The following is a 15,502-nucleotide window of genomic DNA, read 5'->3' on the forward strand; positions in this document are numbered from 1 at the left end:
ATTTCTGCCAAGTGAAATGACAGTTAAAATTTGATAGAGATCTCATTGAATCTGTAGATCATTTTGGGTAGTGTGGACATCTTCACAATATTGTCTTCCAACCCTTGAACGAGAGCATGCAGAAGAGTGTGTTGTTTAATTTCCACATATTTGTAGATTTTCCATATTTCTTCTGCTATTGATTTCTAATTTTATTCCCTTGTAATAAAAAATGATTGTAATATTTTAATCTTTTTTTTGAAACAGAGTTTTGCTCTGTTGCTCAGGCTGGAGCACAGCGGCTCAATCATGGCTAACCAGAGCCTCGATCTCCCAGGCTCAAGCAATCCTCCCCCGTCAGCCTCCTGAGTAGCTGGATGCACAGGCATGTGCCATTATGCCCAGCTAATTTTTAACTTTTATATTTTCTAAAGAGAGGGTCTCTTTATGTTGCCCAGGCTGGCGCCGAACTCCTAAACTCACTAATCCTCCCACCTCAGCCTCCCAAAATGCTGGAATTATAGGAATGAGCCACAATGCCTAGCCCATATTTTAACATTTTAAAATTTGGTAAAACTTGTTTTGTGTCCTAGTAGGTTATCTACTCAGGAGAATGTTTCATGACCTATTGGAAAAAGTGTATATTCTGATATTGTTGTGTGAAGTGTTTTTTTTTTCTTTTTTTTTCACTTCTATTTGTAGCCTACATGGACCTATTGGACTGAACAAAGCAGGGTGAATGCAGGAATAAAAGACAAGAGACAAAGGGGTTTATTTGGAAAAAGGGGTCAGGGGCACCTTTCCTCTAGTGGACAAGGTACCTGAGCTTTACACAGCCCTCCATATTTATTAGGTAAAAGAGATAGTGAGAAGAGGGGGGTGGTTTTCCACCAGCAGCTTGATTCACAGCTGACTTGAGAGACTACATTCTTAGAACAATAGGCACTGGATTTCTCAATAGATAACTTCAAGGAGCCTGGTGCCAGGGAATAAGGCCCTCAGCAAACCTTTTGGTGGCAGGGCAGTGTGAGTTTGCCCACATCCTGCATTCATGATAAACAGTTTGCTGTTTGATCATATAGCCTCCAGTGGAATGCTGAGTTGGTCACGTCCCATGGGCCTTCAGATTCCTGAATCTATTCACTGTGATGAGTGTTTTCTATATGTCTGTTCAGTTTACAGAGTTTGCTACTAATAGTCGGATAATTATGTCTCTTACTATTTTTGCTTAGCTATTTCTTTCTTCATCTGGGTCGATCTTAGCTTTATACATTTGGGAACCCCGATGTGAAGTGTACATATATTTATTATTAACACAGCTTCCCCAGTGAATCAACACTTGTATCATTATACACTATATTTGTCCTTTAATTCAGTTTTGACTTAATGTGTATTTTGCATAATTATGACCCCTCTTCTCTCATTTGATTGCAATTTTCCTAGAAGATATTTTTCATACTTGCACTTTTAGCCTATCTGTGTGCTTAGATCTAAAGTGAGTTTCTTATAGACAGCAGAAAACAAATCGTTTTTTCTTTCAATCTCTAGCCAATTTACACATTTCTGTTGGAAATTTTACTCTATGTATATATTCATTTTAATTGTGAAAAGAATGGACTACTTCCATTTTGTTAATAGTTCTATTTGTTTCTTGTAGGTGTTTTCTCCTCTTTTCTGCTCTTACTGCCTTCCTTTTTATTTAATTGATTTTTATAGTGACATATTTCTATTTAATTTGCCAAGGCCAAATTGCAAGATAAAAAGTTTGCCTTTAATCTAGTCTCTTGACATCAGATCAAGCCTATGGACAGATCTAAAAACATGAGGTTTCCCTCTTCTGGGGCCCCACTTTTTGGACTGCTGTATGATCTCTGGAGGATTGATGAGTCCACACCAAGCAGCAGTGGACAGCAGTGTTCTACCTGTGAACACTTGTTTCTTGTAGGCCCTACTGTCTCTCAGGGCACCACCTCTCTTATCCTTTAAACAGGAGTGATATTGGCAGAGAAGGGGCATTCACTCCTATCTGGCAGAAAAGGAGGATTCAGGCCCTTTAACCTCCCTAAGGTCAGAAAAGTTGGATCCCTCAGAGATGCACTTGCAATGTGGCAGCCACTGGGCACAGGGGCTACTGAGCAACTGTATTGTGCCCAGCATGAACTAAGATATGCTGGGGAGAAATACAAGAAAATATTTAAATATTTAGTTACATATACATATGTGCATAAAAATATATAATGCTGGGTTAAAGAAACATATGTCTATGTGTGTCTACATATATATGTACACATATATATGTTTCTTTAATTATTTCATTCTGATTATATGTTAAAATATTTTGGATATATTGAGCTATGTTGTTAACATCAATTTCACTCATTTTTCTTTTTCTTTATGCTGCTACTAGCAAATTCTAATTGTCACATGTGGCTCACATTTTACTTCTATTGCACATTGCTGCAATAGAGGATTGTCTAATTTCAAAGCTCAGTTTGCCTCAAAAGCCAAGAGGCCAGAAAGATTGTAAAATCTAAAAATTAAAAATAATTGTAATTGGTTGGGCATGGTGGCTCATGCCTGTTATGCTAGCACTTTGGGAGGCCGAGGCAGGCGGATCACTTGACCTCGGTTCGAAACCAGCCTGGTCAACATGGTGAAACCATGTCTCTACTAAAAATAAAAAAATTAGCTGGGCAACATGGTGGGTGCCTGTATCCCAGCTACCTGGGAGGCTGAGGCAGAAGAATCACTTGAACCTGGCAGGCAGAGGTTGCAGTGAGCCAATATCTCATCACTGTACTCGAGCCTGGGTGACAGAGTGAGACTCTGTCTCAAAAAAATGTAAATAAAAATAAAAATAATTGTTATTATTTTGTTTCTATTTTGAATAATACACACACACACACCCCTCCCCCTTCACACACACACAAATAAGGCAGAGAAAGAAAGAGAGAATCTTGTTCTGTCACCCAGGCTGCAGTGCAGTGGCCTGATCTCAGCTCACTGCAGCCTCTACCTCCCAGGCTTAAGTGACCCTCCCACCTCTGCCTCCCAAGTAGCTGGGACCACAGACACGTGTGACCATTCCTGGCTAATTTTTTCATTTTTTTGTAGAAAAGTTTTGATGTGGGGCCCTCACATTCTGTTGCCCAGGCTGGTCCCAAACGCCTGGATTCAAGAGCTCCTATCCCCTCAGCCTATAAAAGTGCTGGTATTAAAGGTGAGATCCACTATGCCTGGCCACATATATACAATTTATAAATAAAAATAACCTTATATATAAGGTTAAATGCAAATATCCCACAGTGAAGGCCGGGCTTCAGCATAAGGAGGAAGTCCTGACTGAAAAAGGCTGCGGCTTGGAACATTTTACCCTGTTGTCATCTGGCTACGAGTCGGCTCACATCTTCTCTCATTCAGAACCTGAAGGGGTGGGGCCTGGGGCCGTATTATCCAATCACTAGTGCTGGGGTAAAACTGTCTTAAAACTATTATTTTAATGCTTAGCAATACTAATTTTTAGTGAGAAACTTAAGATTACTTAATTTAACATAACCAGACTTTAAGATTTTAAATTACTAAAAAAAAAAAAGAAACTTAAAATGATGACAGAGTTACTTCCTCTAATGTTTTTTGGTGAGGGTTTCAAATACCTATGTCATATATTGAAACCTACAGTTCTATAAGCCCTACCCTTAAATCAAAACAACCCTGATGCTATTGTGAACAGGTACTTAGCATAAATCCTACCCTTAGGCAAATTTATATAGTGATTTCAATTGTCCTTCACATTCCCTTTCCTGTGATAAGTGTCTGGGTTTAGGGGGTCACAGTGTGAGGTTCCACCATCTTCAGCTATCTGAGACATAGCTTCTATTAATAAATGTTCCTCTTAAATGTTTCTTTCTGAGAAACTTGATTTGTCAGCCTCATTCTTCAAACTCTCATCTCCTTTGGCCTTTAAAGGTAGGTTTATATATATACTCACAAGAAAACACTCTCATATATATAGTCTGTCAATTTCTCAAACATTGTTATGTGGTTCATGACTGTAATGTGTACCACATGTAGTTTTGTACATGAACAGTATATTTTTTATAGCTACTTTCTATTACACATCACTAAAATACATGTTCAGTAAGTGCTCACTTAACATCATTGATAGGTCCCTGGAAACTGACTTTAAGTGAAACAAAATACTATATGCCATGGAAAATTAACTCTTGTTTATATCAATTAGCCAATGGTAAAATTGGTTTTATTATATAGTACATTGTTTTACTTAAAGTCACAGTTTCTGAGAATCTATCAAAAAAGGGAGAACATACTGTCATTAGTATTACAGTATATGGTACATTATAGCATTACACTATTATAGTATGTTATTGTAGTCTTAGCAATTGGTAGTATAATGTGTTTCAGTTTCTCCCAAGGTCACAGAATTATCCAGACCAACCAATAACAACCTCCTGTGGGAACCAGGTGCATCGCACCCTCTTGATACTACAAAGCCTTCCCCAACACCCCCTGTTTGTTCTCTCTGCTCCCAAGTGCAATCCCTGTGTGGATCTGTATACCTTATATAATTTCCTTCTTCCATGATTATATGTAACGAATAACTGCTGTCAATCTCATTTGTCCAATGATTGGTGCCATGGTTTTAACTGTTCCAGTTGTACAAGGGTGGTAATTTGTCCCTCACCAATGGGGTAAAGGGGAGGCTAATCAAACAATTCACAATACAAACTGGATTAACCAACCATGACTGAGGACATCGGCTCAACTTTAACTGCTTTTGGCCTACTGATTTCATGATACATTAAAAGTCACCTCAGTCAGAGCCACCAGTTTCTGGTGGGCTTTTGCTTTGGTCTAAATAGCCATTTGTGGCCTTTATCATGAGTTGCCTTCCCTGACCACATTAAAGCACACTCATCACCTAGACATATATGGTCAGTTGACTCTGCTCCAGCCTGATGTGTCATCATATTTAGCCTTTGTTTGGCATGCAGCTTGCAAGACACTTGCCTTTCAAGGCAGTGAAAACACAGAACCTTAATCAGTGAGTACTTCAGTCCTGATTACCAAGAGTCAGGCTATATCCCTGTGGTCACTTCATCTGGTCTGCTTACCATTACTAAATGCCCGGGTAGTCATATGAACATTGCTTATTATTGCACACTCTCAGGAAAGGCCCAGGGATGGTTTTTTGTAAAATTGCAAAAAACAAAAAGGACTTTTACTTTGGAGAGAATTATGCACGTCACTCAGTTGCTCTAACAAGTGCTACTGTCATGGGAGCAAGAACAGTGACCTTGTCTTTCCTGAGCTGCCGCTTCCTTTGCTCCTGTCACATGCACTCTCACGATGAGGGGCTCATTCCTTGTGCCTTATGGTTCAGGCCCTGATAAGAAATAAAAAAAAGAAAGATAACTTAATATTAGTCCCTCCCAAAACTTACTGGGTAATTCTCTCATCGTAAATCCCCTACTCATCGTGTAGGCTTTTAGCACTGCTGCTTACCAGTATGCTAAAGGTGCAGACTTAGGATCAGAAGTTTGATGAACTCAAACAAAAAGACCACAATGCATATGGGTGCTAATCCCAGTGAAATGGAGTGGCAGTAAACACCTTCAACCAAAGAGAAAACAGATCACAAATAAACAAATAATGACACAACTCAAGAAACTAGAGGAGGGAGAACTTATCCCAACGTTCCCAGATAATAAAATTAGTAAAAAAATTCGGAGCAGAAATGAATACACTGAAGATTAGAAAAACAATAGAAAATGTAGAAAAAATGTAAGAGCTTGTTTTATGAAAACATCAAGTTGACATATCTTTAGCTAGACTAAGAAATAAATGCTTAAATAAATAAAATCAGAATTAAAGGGAAGACATTACAACTGGTAAAATAGAAATAAAAAAAGGTCATAAGACTGCTGTGTACACAGACTCCTATGTACAATGATATCCCACCAAATGGGATAAGGGAGAAGACATGAATACATTTCTAGACATGTACCACCTACCAAGAATGAAGCACAAAGAAATAGAAAATATGAATAGATCAGTAATGGGTAAGGAGTTTAGATCTGATGACTTTGTTGCTGAATTTTACTAAACATTTAAAAAGAACCAAATCTTTGAAAAAATTGAAGGAGGAGGAATACTTCCAAACTCATTTTATGAAGCCAGCATTACACTGATACAAAAACCAGAGATGGACATCACAAGGAAAACAATTACAGGCCAATATCCCTGATGAACATAGGTGAAAAATCATCCACAAAGTAGTTGCAAATGAAATTCAAAAGCACTTTAAAAGGATCATCTATTATGATCAAGTTGGATTTATTTCTGGGATGCAATAATATTTTAATATGTGGAAATCAATAAATGCCATACTCCTTATTTACACAACAAAAAGATTAAAAATCATGACTTTGTTATGCATGCCTAAAATTATTTTGACAAAATTTAAAATCCATTCCAAATAAAATCTATAACAATTAGGTATAGAAAGAATATACCTCAAAATAAAGAGGTATGTTCTTTATAAGCTATAGGACAATCCCATGGTTAACATTATTGTCAATGGTGAAATTTTGGAATTATTTTTAAGATTTATTATAAGAAAAAGATGCCCACTCTCACTACTTCTTTCAACACCGTATTGGAAATCCTGCTCAGAATTTAAGACAAGAGAAAAAAGAGCATTTAAATAAGAAACAACAAGTTCTTTTATTCATGGAGATTAACGCTCAGGTTTTTGCAGATTAGATTTAACAGCATGAAAACTGGTACCATCCAGGAATCAAAGGATATAGGACTTTAGGGCATCAATTATTAAGAGGCTATAGGAAAGCAGAAATGCTCCTGGATGTTTCCATTGTCTAGACACAAAATTTCAACAGACCAGCCCCAGGAAGTAAAGGCACATTCCTGACTACTGTTAGTTGATGAGCTTTTCACCAAAAGCAGAGATGTGAGACCTGGCAGGTTTCAAAGACCCCTCAAGTGCTCCATACCTTGAAATTCACTTCCACAAAGCTAGAACACCATCTGTTCCTGAGGGATCAGGTTATCGTCTGTTTCTTTTAGGCACTGGCCAGTAAGGCTTTAGTGGACACGAAGCCAGTGATTTTTAGTGTAAAATGCCTAATCTATCATAATCTTTAAGTAGATATTTGGAGGCCTGCACACTTAAATGGGTTGGTGAAATGCCATACCAGACACATGGCTGGGAATTGGGTTTTTCTCCTCCGCTCTTAGCAGCACCTTTGTAACCCAGTGATTACCCCCCTCATGGCTCCACGGCCACATCCGCAAAAAGGGTACTGGTGAACGTGACATTTTCACGAAGCCACAGCCCATGGTCACTCCCTGAAAAGCTCTGAACTTGCGCATTCCCAGGCCAGGCCGTGGTTGTCTTTCAAAGGCGGCTCAGCTTGTGCTTTGCTTGGAGAGAGCGGAGGGCAGCAGCACAGTGACAGCGTCTGGGACCTCAGACCAGTTTCCACAGCCACTTACGAAAGCAGACGGCTCCATGGGCTGGAGGAGGTGTGACGCTCTGGAAAGAACTCGGGTGCGGGTGGGAAAGAAAATCGAGCTGAGCAGCGGGAAGTCGAAGTCGCGTGAGTGAGGACCAGACACTCCCGATTTAGGCAAAGGCGGGGTGCACTTCCCAACAACACATCCTCCTCACTGGCGAGACCAGGCCTGCCCTTCAAGTTCCTCTCCTGATTTAATCCCCTCGGCGAGGGTTTGGCATGAAATCAATGGCCAGCAAGCTTGGTAAACGAAGCCGCCTACACCGCCCTCCCCCTCCCTGCACGGCCGCGCCCCGCCTCCGCTCCTGTCTCAATCTGGGATTGTCCTCCTGTAGCCCCACCATCCACCGTGGGGAACGGTGGAGAGACTACAACTCCCAGTATGCACCGCGATGCGCGCCTCACCCTGCATCTCCCAGCCCGCAGCCAGCTGGCATCCTAGACCCTCTGCCCTGCGACCAACAGCCGGGAGCGGACCAGACACCAGAACTCCCGGAACGGTTGAAGACGGTTCCACTCCCTGTCCCGCCTTTCGCAGCCCAGCAGTTTCGCCCTGCAGAGAGGAACCTTGCTGTTTCCAAATCTCTCCTGCTGAGGAGACATTGGAGCTAGGGCGGCTAGTTTCACCTGGTAATTGTGACACCCTGTCTCCTCGAGCTGCAGGCTTTTATGCTTGTCATGTTCGAAGTTTGATACCCTGCAGATCAACAAAGGGCCGGTGGCCTCTCACTGCCTCCGCGGCAGGGTTGTCAAGGTAACGCTCCTCGGACAAGCATTGGGCGCGACCCGCCCCTTTTCTCACCCCGCCTCCTCCTCAGCCCCACCCTCCTTCGCTCCTCCTCTTGTCACTCCCTTTCAGACATGCGCAGTGCGGCCCGTCCCTAGGGCTGGGTTAAGGGCCGCGGATGTGGCAGTTCTCAGGCCTCTTGGGATCGCCTCAAGAAGCCCCCTCACGAGTGTCTCGATTTCCTGTCAGGCAACAAAGGGCCGTTCGCCTTTCATGACCTCCACAGCAGCGTTGCCGTGGTAACGATCCTCCGCCGGACGTTGGCCGCACCGCGCCCCTATTCTTGCCCATCTCCCGCTCCGCCCCGTCCCTTCTCGCTCCTCCCTCTTGTCACACCCGTTCAGACATGGGTAGTGTAGCCCGTCCCTAGCGGCGGGATAAAAGTCCTGCCCTTTCACACATGCGCAGTGCACCCATTCCTAGGGGTGGGGCTAAGGGGCCTGCCCTTTCGGAAATGCGCAGTGCAGCCCGTCCCTAGGTGTAGGGTAATGGCGGCCGACCTGGCAGGTCTCAGGCTCCTTGGGATCCCCTGGAGAAGCCCGCTCATGAGTGTCTGAAACTGTCACTTGACTGCCAGAAGTGAAAACATCGTGTCCCTAGTCACCTGCCATTTGCCTTTTCAAAACCATTTCCTCTGTTCTCTAGGCTGTCACAAATCCTCTGCACCCCAGGAGCGCCGCTTGGACCCCCGGGCTCGCTGCGTGGTCCATATCTAGGTCGGGCCTCTCACGGAGACTTTCCCGCCAGTGTAATAAAGAAGAGAAAACGTCACAGCGGAAGGGCCTGACCCTGCTGCATCCACTAAGGAAACAGCTACGGGGATGGGACCCTGGAAGCTGCTGTGGGAGCCTCATCCACCGCTTCTCTGACCCCACCCAGGCTGCTTCCCAGGCCTCAGGGTCTTAGTGTGGACCTCCCGGCCGTGATTAATGCAGGTCAGCAGGACCAGAGCGCCCCTTGGTCCCTCTCAACACATGAGGGTAGTTTGTGTGGTGAGGTCAGAGAGAGTGTCTGCGCTTCTGCCCTGAATAGGACTCCCTTGGAAAATACTTGAATATCTCTTTTTAAATACCCCCTTGGACCACTTTTAATAGTTTTCTGATAGAACTAAACAGTGATCATTCTCTTAATTCATGTTTCCATTAAGTTTTTCAGGTTAAGTACTGCACGACTACTCGCTTCTGAAACTGATAGACACTGCCTCAGCTCCGTGCAGGGCAGACGCACAAGAGCAGAATCTCCGTGGGACATCTCTCTGGAGCATCAATATTACTGCAGTATTTGGAAGAAACAAATTTAAATAAGTTCTAAGGTAAAGAATGGAACATTTAAGACAAGTCTGGAAAGTCATCTGCCTTTAATAACTGTCGTTTGTCCCTCACGTCAGACTTTCTCCAAGACAAAAACTCTAAGAACTTATTTCCATTCTTACAAATAGTAAAAATGATAAATCATATCAAATCCATTGAAAGTCCTGCCTGCTACTTTCCTAAATCGCAATATGGCCTTGGTATGGTTTTATTTGTACTTTTGTGGGGGGTTCGTGGATCTTTAGATAAAAAAAGAAAAGAATAGGTTTTTGAACAATTTTTGCAAGTTTGCAGCTGTTAGGCATTGATTTATTTTTGCAACCCATCTAATTCTTCTGTCTCTCTCCTCTCCTCAGACTCAATAATTCCATGGGTCTCTAAGGCTGTGTTTATTTTCTTTAAATTTTGTTGATTTACTTTTATACTCCATTTGATTTTTTCTATCTCTCACCTTTTCTCAGACTCAGTCATCCCACAGGTCTGTAAGTCTCTGTTCATTTTCTTTAAACTTCTTTTTTTTTCTGTCCTCAGATTGGATAAATTATATTGCTATGTCTCTGTTTCTGAACTATAGAAAAGCTCAAAATTATTATTTTTATTTCCCATTTTTTATATGGCTATTTTTTCTCTGCTGATGTTTCACATCTATTCATTTATGAGAATATTTTCCTTTGCCCTCATGAGCGTGTTTATAATAGCTGCCTTCAAATTCTTGTCTGCCATTTACATCTTGGACATCTTGGAGATGGCTACTGCCTGCTTTTTATCTTGTGTATTTATTACATTTTCACGTGTCTTCACGCATCTCTTGAATTGGAAATTATGCCCTGGAGACTGTATACAAGACTGGATTAAAAAGACTGGATTCTGTTTTGTCCCTGTGAAGAGTGTTGTTTTTAAAAGAGGGTGTTAAATGGGCTTGATTCTATCTTCAATACTTATCTCTCCTATGGAAGGCATAGCCAAAATATGCATTCAGTTTTTATATACACATATTTCATGTATGTATTGTATATAGAAGTGTTTCTATAACGATATATAATAATTTACCCAGGATTCATCATTTTTCTGTGTGAGAGTGTTAGTTCAGTTAGCTACTTCATCATTAGTGGAAGCCAGAAGCTCAGTTTTGATTTTTGAGTGTAATATAAAAAATTACACAGTATGGATACTTTTACATCAATTTTTTAATGCGATATTATATTTGTGATATTTATGCTGTTACAGATATCTACAGTTTGTTCATTTTAAAAAGTCGTTTTTTACATTGTGGTAAAATATACATAAAATTAACCATTTTAACAATTTTTAAAAGTGCAGGACAGAGGAATTAATCACACTCACATTGTTCTACAACCATCATCCACATTCATAGGGAAATTTGTTCATTTTGCAAAACTCAAACTCTGTTCCCGTTACCTTCCTTTTGGCCTCTAGGAACTACTCTTCTACTTTGAGTTTCTATGAATGGAACTACTGTAAGTACCTCATATGAGTGGAATCATACAATGTAGTAAAGAAATCACGAGGAAGAATAATACACACTGTATAACATGCTTATTAATTTAAATAAACACAGAGATCAGTAGTACATGGTGATTATAGAGAAAGACAGATAAAAAAGAAAAAGCAGTTAGAAGGGTGTGTAAAATTTATCACTATGGTGTCTCAAGTTTTAGAGCACTGAGGCCCCGGCCCCAGACACATTACTGGTCATGGTGAAGCTGGGAGCCCAGTGCAGCTGTCTGACTCCCAAAGCCAACACTCAGGCCAAATGTCACTGAGCCCTGAGGCACTCTGCCCCTGCCAGCCCAGGCACTCAATGGCCCTGAGATTCACCATGGCCTGTTCTTGGTCTTGAGGGTGTTGCTGGCCTGCTGGAATAGGGGCCCATCTGACAAAACAAGTAGGAGCTTCAGAAAATAGTGGCAGCTGTGAGGCTACCAGGAGCCACACCTCAGGCTTCCCACTGCCTGCCCAGGGGTCCCCATGCAGCAAGGCCTAATGTTGACCAGGGAGCTATGGCCCCAGGTTCTCTGAAGCTGGCCACAGGATAGAGTCTTCTCCTAGTCTTTGCTAATCTGCTAGGCCCTCATCTTTTATTCTGACTGTGCAGCTTCATGCACTGGAACCAAACCCCAAATTCCTCCTCAGTCAGAAGATGACAATTACCTCTTGTCACTGAAGCAGCTGCATTTCCTGGAGGACTTTGATATGGAGATAGAAGGAAGGGCAGGATTCTGACAGGTCCTGGGTGGAAGATGACAAAGGGAACTTGTGGGGGTGTGAGGGGGTAGGGACAATTTCTAGGGCCTTTCTTTTAAGGGGTCCTACCCTCCCCTCCAATCCCATGTAGCCCCAACCTGTTCTCAGAGTTGGATATAAACAGTCCCTCCTCTAGGAGTTTATCATTGATTCTATTCCCCTAATCAAACCCTCCATTGGGATGGGTGTCCTGCTTCTCTGTGTATCAAACCTTCCCAATAAATCTAAGATGCAGAGGATGGAGCCAAGGAGTGTCTTCCTCAGGGTGGTGTCTGACTTTCACATCCCCACCCTCCCTCAAAGCGACAGCGCCAGCTGCTCACCTTCTTCCTTTATTAGTGTTGATTATATGTTCTTAGGAGGTAGACAGCCAAGATTAATGAGAAAGGCTTCCCGCCACAGGACTAGACCTCATCCCTTATACTTCCTATGCTGCACCACCACCAGGGCCACCAGGGTCAGAGCATGTGCATAAAACAGGACTTGGACCTGCATCAGGTTCTGGGCTCCACAGAAGGGACACTGAGGCTCAGTGACCTTTCTCCCTGATTCTCTGTGATGATAGACAGGGAGACAAAGGCCTTGGAAACAAAGAAGTTACTCAACAATTTAGGACCTGCCTGTCTTAGGAGGGGCCCAATTTCTCTCTTCCGCAGTGGGTACCAGCTAAGGCAGAGGCTGAGACTTAGCTCTGCAGCTTTACTACTCAAGGAACAGGAACTCGTGTCTTTGCTGGAGGCTCTGTCACTCATAGATAAGACGGAACTGACACTGCCATTTACAGGGGCATCTGGTAGGCTCTCAGGAAAGGGGTTTGCTGAGTGCTGCAGTCTCAGGATTCAGTCCAGGACTCTGTCCTCGCAAGCTTCAGGATCCTGATCCCCACCCTGCCTGCCTGCCCCAGTCTCACTCACATCTATATAATCCTCTATGGCAATTTCCAGCATCTGCAGGTTGTTGAGAAGTGTGCCCAGGGTGGGGGGTGGGGGGGAGGGGAGTGGGGGCACAGCAGCCTGTGTTATCAAGGTGGTAGCAGTGATGAGCACCAATTCTCAGCTAACTGCACAAGACCTCTCCTTTGAACTCTCACCAACCTATTTCTCCTTGACCCCCGTACCCAAGTCTCTCACTCAGAGCATCCAAGGACCTTTCACCTCCTTGCCCAAAATCTTTCCCTCCTCTTTCCACAGCTAACCTCCGAAGACGCTAAGCACTTCTTAGTTACCTCTATGGTGTGATTTTAATAAGTCACAAAGTCAGATCGTCCCCACCCTCACTCTTCGTCTAATCTACTCTGAGCCTAGCTCTCCCAGGCCCTTTCTCTAGTCTCTCTAATGAAGGCATTCCAAGCACTGTGGCCACAGGAGGTCAGGGCTGGAGGAGGAAGACACCCTGGTCTCTTGATGTGGAGAACTCCAGCTGGGAGGGAGGAGCCCTGTCCTTGACTCTCTGGAGCCCCTCCCTACCATAGGCCAATTCACCTGCTGCTGCAGCCCCATCTGGACTCTTTAAAAAGGTTCCTACCTAGTAGAGTCAGAAACAGGGTCAGTGAGACTGTGCCTGTCTCACAGTTACACTCCAGCCCCAGCGACCTCAGATCTTGGATAACTGCCTGAGTCAGCTGGTGTAATGCTCCCACCAGCTCCAGTGAGCCCTGATTCTAGATTTACTCCCAGCTTTAACACTCACTGTGTGTGTAACCTTGGGCATGCAGCCAGGCCTTCCTGAAACTGTTTTTTCATCTAGGAAGTGTGATAAGAACAACACCTTCCTCACAGTACCTCCTGAGGACTCAGTTGCATGTGGCTATCACCATTGTTCTCACCATCATCCCTCTCAGGAAGAGGTGGGCACAAGAATTCTGAAGTTTCCTTCATCCTTTGCCCCTTATCATGACCCTGTGAGGCCTGCACAACAGGCTTTCTGCATTTTCCAGTTGAGGAGACAGGCCCAAAGACGGTGTTGACTTGCCCAGGAGCCCACAGGAGAGGCTGGCTTCTCCTCCCACCTGAAGAGTCTGCCCTACCTGGCTTCACACCACACACCAGCACCATCACTGACCAGGGTCCCATCCTCTGGATTCTGGGATAGATGTTCACATCCCAATCCAGGCCCAGCTGTGGTGGAAAGAAACCTGGTATCTTGGGAGGCCTGGTTGAGCAGTGCCAGCTTGTCCCAGCTTCACTGGAATTGCTATCCCACAAATTGGGTTTGAGGCTGTGAAGAAGACTTCACCTCCCCGATGATCCACCGAGAGAGATTCCCACACAGAGCTCTCTCTTTATCCACTCCCTGCAGTTGGCCTGCCAGTGAAATCACACCTGTGCAGTAGTCAGGCCTCCTGGCCCACCCACCAGCTGCCAGCCTCCAGTGTCTCTGATACCCATGGGTAATCACGCCTTCCTTGGCAAGGCTGCTGAGATTCAGAAGGACCTAAACAGATCTTTGGCTCAAATGGGTTGCTTCAGCCTTGTGTCCTTGGCCATCTTCCCTTGCCTTCCGAAGGTCCCTGCCAGCCTCACTGTACCAAGCCCTGACCCTAGCGGTCTCTCCTTGGGGACCACATCTCACCCACCCTCCATTGCCAGGGCTCCTGCTCAGCTCTTCTCACTTTCCCAGGACAAGCCTGGCTTCACAGACACATCTAGATCCAGTGCTTTTCTCTTTGTGGTGTTCAAAGAAAGAGTATTATTTTTTCTCTAACTTGACCTATAACCTACTTATTTTGAAGATATCCAGGCTGCAGGAGATCTCTACCCATCTACCCAGAAGGCATCAGCCCTTGCTTCAGTACCTTCTCATTCCACTCTGTCACTAAATGTTTATGACCTCAAGAAAATTTGAAGAAGCATAAGCAAGTGCAATTCCATTGGTACCAGGGCTGTAAGGGCGGGGTCAGATGGGTGAACCTCGCTGGGGATAAATAGAAATTGTGTACAAGATGGACATTTCAAGGTTGGTTTCAAGAAACGCAGGGAAAACTAACTTTCATAGGTGACAGTATGCACAAGTTAAGCTTCCTAACAGCCACAAGTTCACAGGTTCTTCTATCTAAATGTGGCAATGTGTGACAATGTCTGAATGGCCATAATACACATACATAGAGTAATTTAGAGCATTCATTTTTGTATTAGAAATTATGCATTTCAGCCATAAGTTTTTTATACATGATGGATAGTCCCACATTGCTTGAAGATTGGAAGAGAGAGCACTTTATGAAATGTCCTTTTGGACGCATTTTCATTGACATTTCTATGTCCCAAGAGGCAATGAGACAAGTCATGATGAACTGGCCTTGTCTTCTGGGGTTACACCTGAATTTCTTGGTGTCAGGACCGAGGAAATCAAGGACACAGATATGCCAAAGGTGAGGTTAGAGCAAAAGTTTAATGGGTGAGAAAAAGAGAACAGCTCTCTGCTGCAGAGAGGGATCCAGAAAAAAAGAGTTGCCATTCTGCAGTGAAATACAAGTGTTTTTATAGATGAGCTAGTGGGAGGGGGTATGTTATCCACATAGGGCATGAAAAACTGGTTAGGACCAGGTGTGTCATCTGCTTAGAGCATGAATCTCTGGCAGCTCACACCCCAACCTTTTATTATGCAGGCAG

General features: G+C 43.6%; 1 protein-coding gene and 1 long non-coding RNA gene across 4 annotated transcripts; one reads left to right on the forward strand and one right to left on the reverse strand.

Annotated features, from left to right (window-relative positions):
* Positions 1–1,310: 1,310 nt before the first annotated feature.
* On the reverse strand, positions 1,311–7,976 carry LOC129527393 (uncharacterized). Its single transcript, XR_008672339.1, has 3 exons — positions 7,938–7,976; positions 5,503–5,610; positions 1,311–5,383 (listed from the first exon to the last, which is right to left on the reverse strand). It is a non-coding gene; the product is annotated as an uncharacterized lncRNA (long non-coding RNA).
* Positions 7,408–10,502, forward strand: LOC101151529 (TP53-target gene 3 protein). 3 transcript variants are annotated; one of them, XM_055364449.2, is made up of 4 exons: positions 7,408–7,776; positions 7,868–8,286; positions 8,965–9,254; positions 9,467–10,502. In XM_055364449.2, the coding sequence occupies exons 2-3, from the start codon at positions 7,925–7,927 to the stop codon at positions 9,104–9,106; spliced, it is 504 nt and encodes a 167-aa protein (XP_055220424.1). In that variant the 5' UTR covers positions 7,408–7,776; positions 7,868–7,924; the 3' UTR covers positions 9,107–9,254; positions 9,467–10,502. The 3 variants fall into 3 exon arrangements, with proteins under 3 accessions (XP_055220424.1, XP_055220423.1, XP_055220425.1); XM_055364448.2 differs by having other exon boundaries at positions 7,408–8,286; XM_055364450.2 differs by having other exon boundaries at positions 7,408–8,286; positions 9,475–10,502.
* Positions 10,503–15,502: the final 5,000 nt, after the last annotated feature.

This window comes from Gorilla gorilla, chromosome 18 (genome assembly GCF_029281585.2).
Source record: "Gorilla gorilla gorilla isolate KB3781 chromosome 18, NHGRI_mGorGor1-v2.1_pri, whole genome shotgun sequence".
NCBI lineage: Eukaryota > Metazoa > Chordata > Mammalia > Primates > Hominidae > Gorilla > Gorilla gorilla.

What these genes read in the sequence shown, in the direction of transcription:
- LOC101151529 (XM_055364448.2), top strand. Translation starts at nt 7,925, where the DNA reads ATGCGCGCCTCACCCTGCATCTCCCAGCCCGCAGCCAGCTGGCATCCT. An exon ending in TCCGCGGCAGGGTTGTCAAG is followed by an intron (nt 8,287 to 8,964) that starts GTAACGCTCCTC and finishes TCTGTTCTCTAG; the next exon opens with GCTGTCACAAATCCTCTGCA.